This window comes from Myotis daubentonii, chromosome 9, assembly GCF_963259705.1.
Source record: "Myotis daubentonii chromosome 9, mMyoDau2.1, whole genome shotgun sequence".
Taxonomy (NCBI): domain Eukaryota; kingdom Metazoa; phylum Chordata; class Mammalia; order Chiroptera; family Vespertilionidae; genus Myotis; species Myotis daubentonii.
In genome coordinates, this window is record NC_081848.1 from 24655725 (window position 1) to 24669718 (window position 13994).

The window sequence follows — 13994 nt, forward strand, 5'->3', positions numbered from 1 at the left end:
CAGTCTAATAGAATGGAGTCTGCCAGTACTAGTCAGTATAGGGTAGGTCATGCTCTGATAAAAAACAATCCCCAGATCTCATCTGACCACAGGAAAAGTTCTTGCTAAACCAACATCTGCTGCAGGACCAGGTGGCTCACCAGAACAAATGTCCTCAATGTGTTGGCTCATCATTTCAGGCTGCTTGATCTTATGGCACCTCCATATAAAAATTTGCTTCCATGTGTTGAAAGTTGTAACAAAGAAAGAGGGAGATCTGGTGAGTTGGCCAGCAAGAATTAAGTGCTTTGGTCCAAAAGGGATGCAAATCCCTGTCCTCATTTTATTGGCTGTATGTGGCCAATCTGAACAACCATGTCTAACTTCAAGGAGGAAGGGAAGGGCAGTTCTCTGTTTACCTGGAAATAGAGGAGCACTAGGTGTTGGTAATCATTTGTATTGTCTACCACACTGTTGGTGCAATGAATTCAATTCAGACATACCTTGTTTACCAGTTCCAGCTCTGCCACTCACAATAATGAGTCCCTCCTTTGCCCTGAGTCTTATTTCTTCTCTTTGTGTAAAGTGCAAATGACACCTGTCCTTCCTATTGAGATGCAGAGGAACTCAGGTACTGGTAATTGCAAGTGTTCTGAAAGCTATAAACACTGGCTTTTGTTAAAATTAATAGAAGTCCTTGTCAAGATTTAATAGAAAAGGGAGCTGAGGTTTCTAAATAGAGAAACAAAAAATTACACAAATAGCCTAGGGGAACTACTGCTAGCAGCTGTGATTAGAAAAGGGATTGATTTTTCATTGGGTCCTTAGTCCTTACTGCCTCATACAACTATTTTTTACATTCCTTTTACTCATGAATTTGTTTTGCATGGTTTTGTTTTTTACTTTCTTATTGCATTTATTGGGGTGACATTGGTTAATCAAATTATATAGGTTTCAGATATACAATTCTATAATACATCATCTGTATATTGTATTGTGTGTTCACCACCCCAAGTCAAGTCTTCCACCACCATTTATCCTCATTTTCCTTTACCTTCCCCAACTTCCCTTTCCTTCTGGTAATCACCTTACTGTTCTGTGGATTATTTTTTTTTCTTAATCTTTTTACCTTTTTCACTCAGCCTACTCAAGAATTGTTGATTGACTCTTCATGAACACATTTAGAGTATAGGAGAAAATAAATTGCATTCCTCTTCTTTACATGATTTTGGGAACCAACTAAAAATAGAAAGGAGTGAGGCTCAAGGAGGATAAAAATACCAGTTTTGTTCATAATTAAGTTGACATTGGAGAATATGAGTGTATGTGCAGTGGATTTCTTAATCCTGAATCCTAGAACTAGACAGACATACCTCCTAAAATTATTCCAGTGTAATCTAAATGTGATAGGACATAATGTATGTAGGTAGCTATGGAAGCAGAAAAGGGCAAACCACTTCCCAGACTTTCGGTGATATAATAGAATAAAAAATAACCAGTCTTTCTGATTCCATCTTGCTTGAGCTTGCCCAGTTCCCATAACATGCCTGTTAGCACTTCTGCCTAGTCCTGCACATAGATATGCTATTCATTAAAGGGATCTAACCTGCAACCTAGGAATTACTGAAACAGCTTCCCAGCTCAAAATAGTACTGGAAGATAGGGCCCTGTCATGGTGCTGAAGGAGATAAGGAAGGTATCTATAAAATAATGATTGTTTAGCAAAAGGTTTGTAGGAACATTATGACTGGGACCATGGCAATCAGAGTTTGTTGACCAAAAGCAAAGAAGTTTCACCATCCCCCTGGAACCCTTGCTGACATCCAGATGTCTTCAGTTATCAATCACCTCCTGACCCCAAACCCTTCCCATTCCCCACCCTTCCCTTGACATAAAAGAAGCTCGAATTCTGCGTTTTCTCAAGATGTTTTTTTAGGATGCTAGTCCTCCATTTTCTTGGCTTGCTGGCTTTCTGAATAGTCGCTTTCCTTGCCCCAACTCCTTGTTAGTCGACTTATTGGCTGTCATTGTGGTGATTAGAAGGAGCTTTCACTTAATTACAATGCCAACCATAAAATGAATGTAGACTAGAATGCAGGCTCACCATCCATGGGTGTGCACTGCACAACTCTAGGGGGTGTTATAGTCTATGTGAAGCCCCCCCCCCCCACTCACCTGGAGTTGTGGCTGCACACGGTGACACTTGTAGAAAGAATGGATAACTTTTTGGGGTCTAACTGCTTTGAGGGTCTGATGAAAAACAGGAATATCACTATTCTCTAGAAAGGTGCACATCCTATGGTGAATTCCACAAATAATTTCCAGAGCAATACAAACTGCTGAAGCCCCTCTCTGGAGAGGTACTTAAGAATTCCTTGAGAAGATGATCTATAAAATACTATATAGCTCTGGCATTCTGCAATTCTGGGGCAACCTTCTGATTAGATTGCAGGCTTTGCTTGACAACAACCTCGGGGAAATGCGTGAATGCTAAAGTTAAGAGACCACTTACAAAACCCAAGGCATGCATTAGTACAGAGCCACATGGCTCAATACTGAAAAGCTCATGAAAAATCTACAGTAGCCATTGAGTTGGTTTTTGAAAGGATGGATTTGTTTTTCTCTCTTTTGACATTTAAAAATTGGACTTATTTTTATATGTAAAAGGAAAAAGGAAAGAGACAGAGAAGCAACCCCGTGGTTTCTGTGCTGCTGGCGTTTGTTTGGAACAGGCTTTGTTTCAGGGGTCACGGGGCTGCATCATTCCCTGGCTTGCCATTGCTGTTGACTTTCCAGTGGTTGCTGTCAGTCACCTCCCAGCCCTGCTCCTCGCGTGCTTTTGCCTCTGAAATCATGTGGAGGAGAAAGACAAACAGGGTTATGTGAGGGGCTGACCTTGACGGAGCTTTGAGATCTCCTCCCAGGATGTGGTGGACATCCCCGGGAAGACACAGGCAGGTGTATATAAATCTTTCTGCTGCTTTATGTCTATGAACAGAAGTGCCTCTTTTCTTCCCTTTCCTTCCCCTCTCAGCTAATCTATCATGAAATGATAATGCAATATTTCAAAGCTGATTTTTTTAAGACTTCACTCTTAATGTGAAGCACATCCCCATCTTTTTGTGGGAAGAAGCTGATTTTCATTTCTCTACAGATGTAGGACCACTGAGAGGGCAGACACAGAGGGCACACAATGTCCTCAAAATGTGAGTGGTGAGAATGTGCACAACAGGACTGATATTTTCTCCTTCAAAGGACTTTCCTCTTCTGAGAGCCCCGTCCAGAAAATTGAGAAAGCAGGACAATAAGCAATAACCTGATGGGAGCGCTCTCAGGGAAATTAAGATCCTCCATCCTTATCAGCTGAGACTGGGCTAAATGGAAATTTGATATAGGTGTTTAATTTATTGGCAGCAGTCGGTGCCTTCCATCCTAAGCCGTTCTCAAGCTTCAGAATCATCTGGATGTTAGTTAAAATAGTTGGTGAAGATAGTTGGCTCCACCCCAAGAGTTTCTGATTCATTGGGTCTGAGGTGGGGGACCGAGGATTTGCATTTCCAACAAGCTCCCGAGTGCTGCTGCTGCTGGTCCAGAGGTTACACTTTGAGAATCACTGGTTCAACTGCTCACGTTTTCCCATTTCCTATTTTCAATCCAGACCAAGAGGGGCTTGAAGAGAATCAGGAACACTGGTGCCCACTGGGCAGTGATGGAGAAAGGCTGGGGTAGACGAGGTGGTTTGAAGGATAAAACGAGGACCCAGGGCTGTGGGCTCTGGGAACAGGCTATTGATTATTGTTGAATAATCAAATTCAGATTCAGGTCTCTGTTTTTTATGTGTGTGTTTTTGCCTTTGTAATACTCATTTATCACATCACATAAAAGAAAATAAAGCTGTAAGGAAAAATACATAGCACATCCACAGGTCGTGGCTATTGGGTGAATTATATTACAATGCTGGACATAAGGCAATTCCTAGGCAGAAAGGAAAAGAGGTATAAGAAGAATGGAGGAGGGAGGTGCTACAATATGGGGGTGGGAGGCAGGGTTTTGACATTTCAAGGAGGAAGGCATTTAGTAATAATACATATTTGTTGATGAGTGAATGGATGCAAAGCTATGTAACTTAACAGTGTCAAATTCAAAACGGTCAAAAGGAATTAGAATGGGGCAAACCCAGTGCCTTAAAAGGCTCTGAGCTCACTGGCTTTGAGATCATGGAACTAATAACCCCTTTGGACCTCTCCTCTTCACACTGCAAAAGGAAGACTCATAGCAGAGCATTTTGAATTGACAGGAAGATGGTGGCTCTAGAAAATTCCTAGACTAGAAGAAGTAGCTCATGTCATCTCATGTTGGATGACTGCCTTTGACGGCCACTGGAGAGCTTGTGTCCTCCATGCTGTCTAAATGCCTCATCCTGATCCTTATCATTCCCTTAACTGCCAAGTTATGAGCACACCTGGCCCCAGGTTCACACCGAGTTCCCCCTCCACCATCAGTCTCTACCTGCCCTGCCCCTGACACAATGGAGACTGACACCTGGCCTGGAGCCTGGGGCAGCTCAGTGCTTCTGAGAACCAACGAGATTTAAAATGTCTTCGCTTGTGAAGCAACTTCCAATCCTTTTCCCCAGCAGATAATTCCTGACATTTGGCAAGATTGATTCTGGATGTCCTTTTCATTTTGTGCTGCATATGTCTCAAAAGCTGAGAGAAAGCTCATGGTACCGTCTCCCCTGGATTTGGTTCAGAACTTATGAACTTTATCTCAGCACATTCTTCTGATGGGTCACAAAGAGTGGTTTCTATGGGAAGTTGGGCTTCAGAGCCCTATAAACTCTGGGTGAAGCACAGCAGAGCTTTTGCATTAGATTTTAGTATTTCACTTAAAAAAAAAAATCCTCACCTGAGGATATGTTTTTACTGATGTTTAGAGAGAGAGGAAAGAAGAGAGAGAAACATTGACGTGAGAGAGAAACATTGCTTGGTTGCCTCTAATACATGCCCTGACTGGGGATCAAATCCACAACCCAGATATGTGCCTTGATGGGGAATCGAACCCAAAAACTTTTGGTGTATGGGGTGATGCTCCCACCAACTGAGCCGCCCAGCCAGGGCAGTATTTCACTATTTTAATAGGGTTGGTAAACTGTGCACATGGGTTGCCTGGCTGTAATCCATGTCTCTTTTTCAAGCCAAGCAGTTCATCGCATGAAATCTGCTGGCATCTGCATGTGCCTCGAGGCAAACACTTCTGTCTCCCTAGTAGCTTCATTTCTACACAAGGGGAAAAAAAGTATATGAAGTTTTCCACAGGCAAAAAATACTCTGTTTTTGGTATTGATTTAGGCATACCTAAATCTAAAGTTAGCTTTTTAAGAATGTCGTGTTCTTTTTTTTTTTTTAAATACATTCTTTTAAATATATTTTATTGATTTTTTTACAGAGAGGAAGGGAGAGGGATAGAGAGTTAGAAACATCGATGAGAGAGAAACATCGATCAGCTGCCTCCTGCACACCCCCTACTGGGGATGAGCCCGCAACCAAGGTACATGCCCTTGACCAGAATCGAACCCGGGACCCTTGAGTCCGCAGGCCGACGCTCTATCCACTGAGCCAAACCGGTCAGGGTTGGGGGGCAGGAGGTAGGGGGGTAAGAGATCAACTAAAGGACTTGTATGCATGCATATAAGCATAACCAATGGACATAAGACACTGGGGGATAGGGGAGACTAGGGGACTGTCTAGGGCGGGGGGAAAAAATGGACACACATGTAATACCCTTTGTAATACTTTAAGCAATAAAAAATAAATAAATAAATAAATAAATAAAAGTGGGCAAAAAAAAATGTCATGTTCTGTATATAGTATTAAGTAATGAAAATGATGACTAATTTATATGGAACATCCTCTGGTCTAAGCACTTTGCATATATCATCTGATTTAACCATGACACTGGGAACAATAACATCTGCCACATGGTGGAGATTTCCATAGACCTCTATGCCTTCTGTAGATTGTTCAGTGGATCTTCTCAGCAACTCTCTGTTATTGTCCCTATGTTATAAGTGAGAAAACTGAGGGTCTAAGACAGTGGTTCTCAACCTTCCTAATGCCGTGACCCTTTAATACAGTTCCTCATGTTGTGGTGACCCCCAATTTCATCGTTACAAATTGAACATAATTAAAGCATAGTGATTAATCACAAAAACAATATGTAATTATAGATGTGTTTTCCGATGGTCTTAGGCGACCCCTGTGAAAGGCTCGTTCGACCCCAAAGGGGTTGTGACCCACAGGTTGAGAACCGCTGGTCTAAGAGGTTAAAATAATAGCACATGCTTATTATGTGGCTGAACCACAATTTGAACCCCAATCAGTCCAGGCCAAAGTCCATATTCCAGGCCTCCCTGGCTGCCTCGGAGGGCAGAACGTCATGGCATGCCCAGCTTACCCAAGCCCTGAACCCCACAGCCTTAGCACACTTGGACACAGCTAGCAAAGCCACTCCTGTTCTGGCCCGAGGACAGTTCTGGCTCCTGGTAGCTGATGCACAAATAGGGGGAACAATGTCAGACCACTGGGAGTGTTTCATTAGAGGTGCCATGAAGGCTGCTGTTCTAGGTGTGGTTCCTGGCGTATTCAATTTCACCCTTACGTATTTTATTTTTTAATTTTCTTTATTGATTAGGGTATTACATATGTGTCCTTACCCTCCCCTTTCCCCCCCCCCTCCCATCCCCAAACACCCCCCGCCCTGCTCATGCCCTCGCCCCACTGGTGTCCATGACCATTGGTTAGGCTTATATGCATGCATACAAGTCCTTTGGTTGATCTCTCCCCCTTACCCCACCCTCCCCTACCTTCCCTCTGAGGTTTGATGGTCTGATCGATGCTTCTCTGTCTCTGGATCTGTTTTTGTTCAACAGTTTATGTTGTTCATTATATTCCACAAATGAGTGAGATCATGTGATATTTATTTTTCTCTGACTTATTTCGCTTAGCATAATGCTCTCCAGGTCCATCCATGCTGTTGCAAATGGTAGGAGTTCCTTCCTTTTTACCGCAGCGTAGTATTCCATTGTGTAGTAATCTGCTGATGGGCATTTATGCTGTTACCTCATCTTAGCTATGGTGAATTGTGCTGCTATGAACATATGGCGCATATATCCTTTCTGACTGGTGTTTCTGGTTTCTTGGGATATATTCCCAGAAGTGGGCTCACTGGGTCAAATGGGAGTTCCATTTTTAGGTTTTTGGCTCTTACTTTTTAATTGCCATAGAAACATTCTGTATGATTCCAGCCCTTCGTAGGTCAGGTCAGCCCCGCACATTTTTTAAGCCACCCAACAGGGCACTAGGCGAGGGACTGCTCCCCTGGCCCAGCAAGTCCTCAGTTTCTTGGTCTAAAAAACAAGGGGAGACCTAGCTGGTTTGGCTCAGTGGATAGAGCCTTGGCCTGTGGACTGAAGAGTCCCGGGTTCGATTCTGGTCAAGGGCACATGCCCAGGTTGCAGGATTGATCCTTAGTAGGGGAATTGCAGGAGGCAGCCCATCAGTGACTCTCATTATTGATGTTTCTCTCTCTCTCTCCCTCTCCCTTCCTCTCTGAAATCAGTTAAAATATATATATATTTTAAATGAAATAAAAACCAGGTGATTAGACCTTTTCAACTTTTCTTTCATTGGGAAAAAAATATGAACACCCCTTGTGTTAACAGAAATAATTGTTATGGGATGCATTTTTCACATCCGATTGTTTGTCCGTTTCCCCCCATTAGACTGAGATCTACATGTGATACATTTCCAAATTCCCAGCCAATAGCAAGTGTCTGACACATGGTAGACACTCATAGACTATCTGAGGAATAAATGAATATATGTTTTAATGAGAGCAAAAGTGGATTGGTGAATGGATGTCTGAAGCAATCAGGAGGGCTGCTGAGGATGTGATGGTGGGTGCTATCTTGTGCCAAATGACCAATGTTATACATTTTCATATACATATGGGTAACATAATACTACACAAGGACAGACTAACACATAGTATTTACCCTTATAAAGTTCATGGTAAGGAGGACAGACAAACATATAAACAGAATTATCACAGTGTTGCAAGTCTAAAAGAGACGATATCAATCAGTACAAGCTAGTTAATGCTGCAGTAATATATAACCCTGAATTTACATGGTCTTTTTAGACCTCATGCTATATGTCCAGGACCTCCACCTGTGCTGCTCTCAATCCAGGGCCCAGGCTGACAGCCACTGTCTGGAACATTGCTAGTTGCTGTGGCAGAGGGAAAGGGAGCACTCACTACTCACTAGCTCGTCATTTGACTTGTCAAACTCACAAGGCCACTGTTAACTCCAATGGGGCAGAGGGAGAACTGGAAACATGTGGTGAACAGTATTAATGATGATTGCTCGGAGGTATGAACAGAGTGTGCTGGGAGCATGAATAAGGACATTACCAACCCTGAGCAGGTAACTGGGGGGCTCTTCAAAGGGCAGCTGCCACTTGAACTGGGTCCTGAAATGCAAATACTAGTTAGTTACACTGCTGCACAGGGTCTGGGAAGCCAAGACTTAGGGTTTGGTCTGCAGGTAGGTCAATCTCGTTTGTGCTGCCTGAAGGTGCCCAGGTCTTCCACCAGCGCACGGTGCGCAGTGCATATAACTCTGCAGTAAGTGTAATGGTTTCTGCTTTGCTGATGATGCTTGAAATCACTCATGGTTATTGAAGCACTTGCTCTGTGCCCAGAGAGGCTGATTGGGAGCAGAAGGGTCACCTGAGTAGCTCATTCACAGAGGACCACACATTTAGACCATTAATGTTCTTTTCAAAAAGGTTTTAAATATAACCACTGAGTTTTCCCGAGAAGGGGATATTCATCATATACCATTTCTGAACATAGAGTCTACAAGCTCCTTGAGTTAATATTTTCTAGAATTCCTATAATCATCGTTCCTTGTATTTTTGATATGAAAGTTATCATTCACTAAATGTTCACATGTGAGCTTTTCCCCAAACTATGAAATATTGTTTAGCTATTCATTTTCTATCCAGAGCCTTAAACAATGGAATGGGCTGAGCCCCTTGTGACCGAACACCCCTCTTACTGTTGACTTTACCAGGTTTACCACCATCCCCGCCTTTCTCTTGGGGCTTCTGTTTACAGTTGCTCCTCTGACTCAGATGGGGTGGCACACAGAGAAGAAGCAAGCCCAGAGTCAGTGTGGGTGTTGTTGTTTTTTAGCATAAAATCAGGAAGGAGTCCCACAGTTGTATTAGAATCCGATGGTTCCCATAGCGACAGAATGAATGGGTCAATCAACAAGAAGCTATTGAGTGTCCCTGTAAACTCAGCCCCTTGTTGCAGAGCCCAGTTGAGGAGTTTGGAAGAGGGAAGTGGGTAGAGAGCTGGAATATGAAGACAGGGAGACCTGGGCCGGGCTGTGGTGTGGGGGTGCCTAGTTCCCAGATCCGTGCACAGACGGTGGCTGTGATTCAGAGAGGCAGACAGACATCATTTGGAGCTACTGCTCACTGCTCTGGGCCCCATAGCCACTGGCTGGTCCATTGTGGTCAGGTTTTGTGTGTTTTTTTAAGATTTTGTTGTTGTTGTTAATCCTCACCCCAGGATATTTTTTCCATTGATTTTTAGACAAAGTGGAAGAAGAGGGAGATAGAGAAACATCTATCTCCTGCACACCCCCTACCAGGGATTGAGCCTGCAACCTTTTGGTGCATGGGATCATGCCTGACCAGCTAAGGCACACTAGGCCAGGGCGTGTCCAGGCATTTTAACAGGCACCCTGGCAGTTCCTGGATGTCGATAGAAAAGGTAATGGGGCAGCCATAGAGTGGGTTTTGGTTTTGTTGTGAAATTATATTTATACTAGAGGTCTGGTGCACGAAAATTCGTGCACTGGGAGGGGGGGGTCCCTCAGCCCAGCCTGCCCCCTCTCACAGTCCGGGAGCCCTCAGGGGATGCCCTAAGCCTCAGTCAGGCCTCCCTCTGTGGGAGGCAACTGGGCCGATCGGGGGAAGGCACCGCCCCCATCACCCTGCTGCTGCTGCCACTGCCAGCTGCCGCCACCACCTGCCCTCACAGCCACTGCGGCTGTTGCCTGCCCTTGGTCCTCACAGCCGCCATGGCTTTGTCCAGAAAGACATCCGGAAGGACATCTAGAAGACGTCTGGTCTATCTGTTCTAATTAGCATATTACCCTTTCGTTAGTATAGATGCCAGGCATACTGACTCTGACTTAAATTGCATGTAAATTTGGGAGGTGGTCTGACGAAGCTTATGGGGGATTAAGGAACCCATTAACACACACTGACAAGTATTTACTGAAGATCTTTTAACCTCACATCATTGTGCCTTCGCTGGGGATTTTACAGGCAGAACAAAGATTGAAGAGAATTGAGCGAACTCTAAGGAATGATGAATTTAATATATTTATACCTTAAACATGAATTTAAAAGTTGAAATGTACCTTACTCCAGTGCAGCTCGGATGCCATCTCCAGTTCTTTCTCCCTGGGCAATGGGTAAAATTCTCAGCAGGAAGGCGGGGGCCTGGGCTCGTTACACACTGACCCACAGCAGTTCTGGTGGCTTGGTGACTTCCTCTGGTCACAGAAGTCACGCCAGCTGCAGGGCAGCTTTCTCCCCATTCGCTGCAGGGAGCAGAGCCTTTGCCCGCTGTGCTCCCAGAGTGCCTGCTGCTTCTGTGGTGATGGCTTGCAGATGCCTGTTTAAAAGTGGAACTGAGGTGTCAGGGGAGCTAGTTCCCAAGGCTCATGGTGCAGATGAATCGCCTGCAGAGCCCATGAAAACGCGGTTTCCAGGGCTGCACCGCTGCATTCCCATCAGTGGATTGGGGGGGGAGGGAGGGCAGGGGATCCTGGTGGGGCCACCCCGGGAGACACTAGTGTGGATGGCAGTTAGGACCAGGAATTCTAGTCAGGCAAGTCTCAAGTCTGTGCTCCCGCCTCTGAAGTCTCATCTGCTTGATTTTAAGTGGGGAGAAGGGCACCTTCCCTTTGGAGGCCAGGTGGCCACCCACAACCATGAAGCTAGTCAGCGGCAGGGCTGGACTAGCGTTCAGGTTTGCTGGTCCTGATGCTGCACTTGGCCTGGGTGGCAGAGCAGCTCCAGAGGCTGTGGAATGGCCCCTCCCCAGGTCTCCATCCCCTGCAGGCCAAGTGGGAGTGCTTGGCAGAGGAGGAATGGGGAAGCATCTGGATGAACAAACTATTATAGTGGTATAATGTTGGGGGTCCCTTCTCTGGGCCTGGCCCTGCGCTAGTGCTTCTGAGTCCTGCCCTGTGGGGGCTGGGCTACCCTACCTATCCATGCAGTGATCACCCAGGTGATGGCTACCAGCTTTCCCCCTCCCCATCTCGGGACAAATCAGGGCATGTGACTCCCTCATGCAGCCTCTCTCACCCTCTGCCCTGCCTCCCCATTCCCTGTGTCAGCCCTCATGCTCCTCATCTGTAAAATGGGCATAATCAGCCCTCTCACCTGGACAAGGAGATGGCACCAGTCCTATAACATCGGCAAAGGGAGTTCCTGACCCCCTTTGGTCCCCTGCTTGCTAAGGATGGCCTGTCACATTAGCAGAAACTAGCACTGAGTTCACAGCGGGCACCACAGGAGCCAGGGGTATGGTGCACAGGGTGGGTAAGGGGTATGGTGCACAGGGTGGGTAAGGGGTATGGTGCACAGGGTGGGTAAGGGGTAGGGTGCACAGGGTGGGTAAGGGGTATGGTGCACAGGGTGGGTAAGGGGTAGGGTGCACAGGGTGGGTAAGGAGTATGGTGCACAGGGTGGGTAAGGGGTATGGTACACAGGGTGGGTAAGGGGTAGGGTGCCCAGAGCCTGCCCCACCCTTGGAACAGCTCACTGGTGCTGCTTCAGGGGTTCTGTGAATGCCAGCGCCCCTGCAGAGCACTGGGGTTTGTCTTGTCTTGGGGCTGGGGAAGGAAGTTAGAGAAATGTATGTGAGAATGTGGGAGTCAGCAGGCATCCAGTGGGTCCTGGGTAGGGGTATCCTTGGGGAACCTCATTGTTCCTGCAGTCCTGAAAGCTTCACCGTTTTCCTAAACAATGGATCTCAGCAGGTTCTGCTACCCCTGCTGGAGCAGCCTCCCCTCTTCCTTCCTTGGCCCAGGCCAGGGTAGGGGGTACAGCACCGGGAGCCCCCCAGAGTCACCTCATTAGAACAAGGCTTTTCTATCACCTAGGAAATAACAAGGGTTTCAGCATCCCTGTGTCAGGAACCGGGGTGAAAGACCAAATACCAGAGCAAAGGATGCTCCTGGCGCTCTTACCACTTAGGAAATGGCCGGGGGCAGAGAGCCATGCATGCATTCTCTGTTACCTCACAGGCACCAAGCAAGTCAATGCCTGTAAAGGACACAGTGCCTGACCCATGATAAATTAATAATCCTAACGCCTGTCCAATGGCCTGGTCAGCCACATACATTAGTGACATTTTGTTTTATTTTCTGCGTGTACTCTCCAAATTCTCCCCCTGTGAACATACATTACTGTTCTAATTAGGGAAACATGTACTAGTACACACCTGCTGGTAATTCCCACCCACCAGACCTGACTCCTTTGGGCCTGGATGCTGGATCATCAGAAGCCTACAGCCATTATCCTCCTTTTTCAGTCTGTGAGTTGGATGGATTCTTATTGTGAGACACCCACTACGGGCCTGAAAATGCAGGGGAAGATTACCACCTGCGAGTGAAAATAGGACAAACACAATGAATTCTAATAAAATAATGAGAACCCACATTAGGCTTAGGCTGTCTTTGCCGGGCACAGGCACTGCCATAACACGTAGAAGCCCACTTATGTGCTCCCTCATTGAATCCTCACAATGGTCTTCTGAGGTGGGTGAGATCATCCCCATTTTTCAGTTGAATATGGAGTCGTAATGAGCTTTCTGAAGTCACGTAGCAAAACCACGAGTAGGAGCCAGTCTGTCAGCCTTCGGAGCCCACCCACTCAACCCTCTTTAAATCTACTTGGGAAAGAATTCCTCCCAAGCCAGCAATGCTTGACTGAACTGTTGCGTGTTGATAGAAAAACACGTTAGAAAATTACGATGTGCGTTCTCTTCCTGAGTAATTCAGTCCCCAAATCACTACGTGGGCAAAACAAGGCAAGTGTCTATGGAGAGCTGTAGCTCCATGTGGGGTGTGGGTACCAAGGTGAGTGAGACGGACAGACACCCAGCCATGACTGTGACTCCCGCAGGACAGGGGGACAAGGCCTGGGAGAGGGAGCAGTGACTGCAGGACTTGGACTCCGTATGTTTCTGTATTGCCTGGTTTTTTTAATTTTTAATTTTTGGAAATGAATATGTAATCATAAAAAGCTCCATCTTTATTTTTTTAATGAAAAAGAAAAGAGAGAAAGGAGAGTAGAGACCAAGAGGAACAGTGACCTGTTTGAGGGGTGAGGGTGGGGAAGGTTGAAGGGGAGCCCAAGGCTGGGAACAGGAGCGTTAATGCCTGAACTGCGTGGTTTCCATCAGCGCCCACAAAGGCTGCACAGTGGGCCAGGGGGGGGGGGCGGGGTTCCCCAGTAGCTTCTCCAGCCTCCGCTCCAAATGCTACAGGTTCTCGCCCACAGGGCCCATCTGGTGTATCTTTGGGGGCTCTCTGAGTCAGGGATATTCTTGAGTCGTTTTGAAAATACCCGTCACTCTTACAACCCTCCCCTGTCTTTGCTGCCATTCACTTGGGACCCAGCAACAAAACTCTCCTCTTGGAAAAGGTGGAGGTTTTCTTGTCTTAGAAATGACCTTTCCACAATCCTTATCCAGCCCAGTGCCTCACCACTGGGTTCTATGAAGACACTCGCAGTGCCTTCCCTTGCAGCTTAGGTGTGGTGCGTGGGTTTCTATTTGAGATGAGATCATAGGTACTATTTGTTGACCTATTGAGTGTGACCTTGGTTCACGTGATCTCACTGAATCCTCACAAC

At 46.1% G+C, this 13994-nt stretch overlaps 1 protein-coding gene across 1 annotated transcript in view; it reads right to left on the bottom strand.

Moving 5' to 3' along the window:
• PANX1 (pannexin 1) overlaps nucleotides 1-13994 on the bottom strand; it is a 102984-nt gene that overhangs the window by 17423 nt on the left and 71567 nt on the right. Inside the window, exon 5 of the mRNA XM_059708128.1 lies at nucleotides 10484-10740. Within this exon, the coding sequence (XP_059564111.1) occupies nucleotides 10547-10740 (194 nt within the window). The 3' untranslated portion in view covers nucleotides 10484-10546. The remainder of the gene's footprint in view (nucleotides 1-10483; nucleotides 10741-13994) is intronic.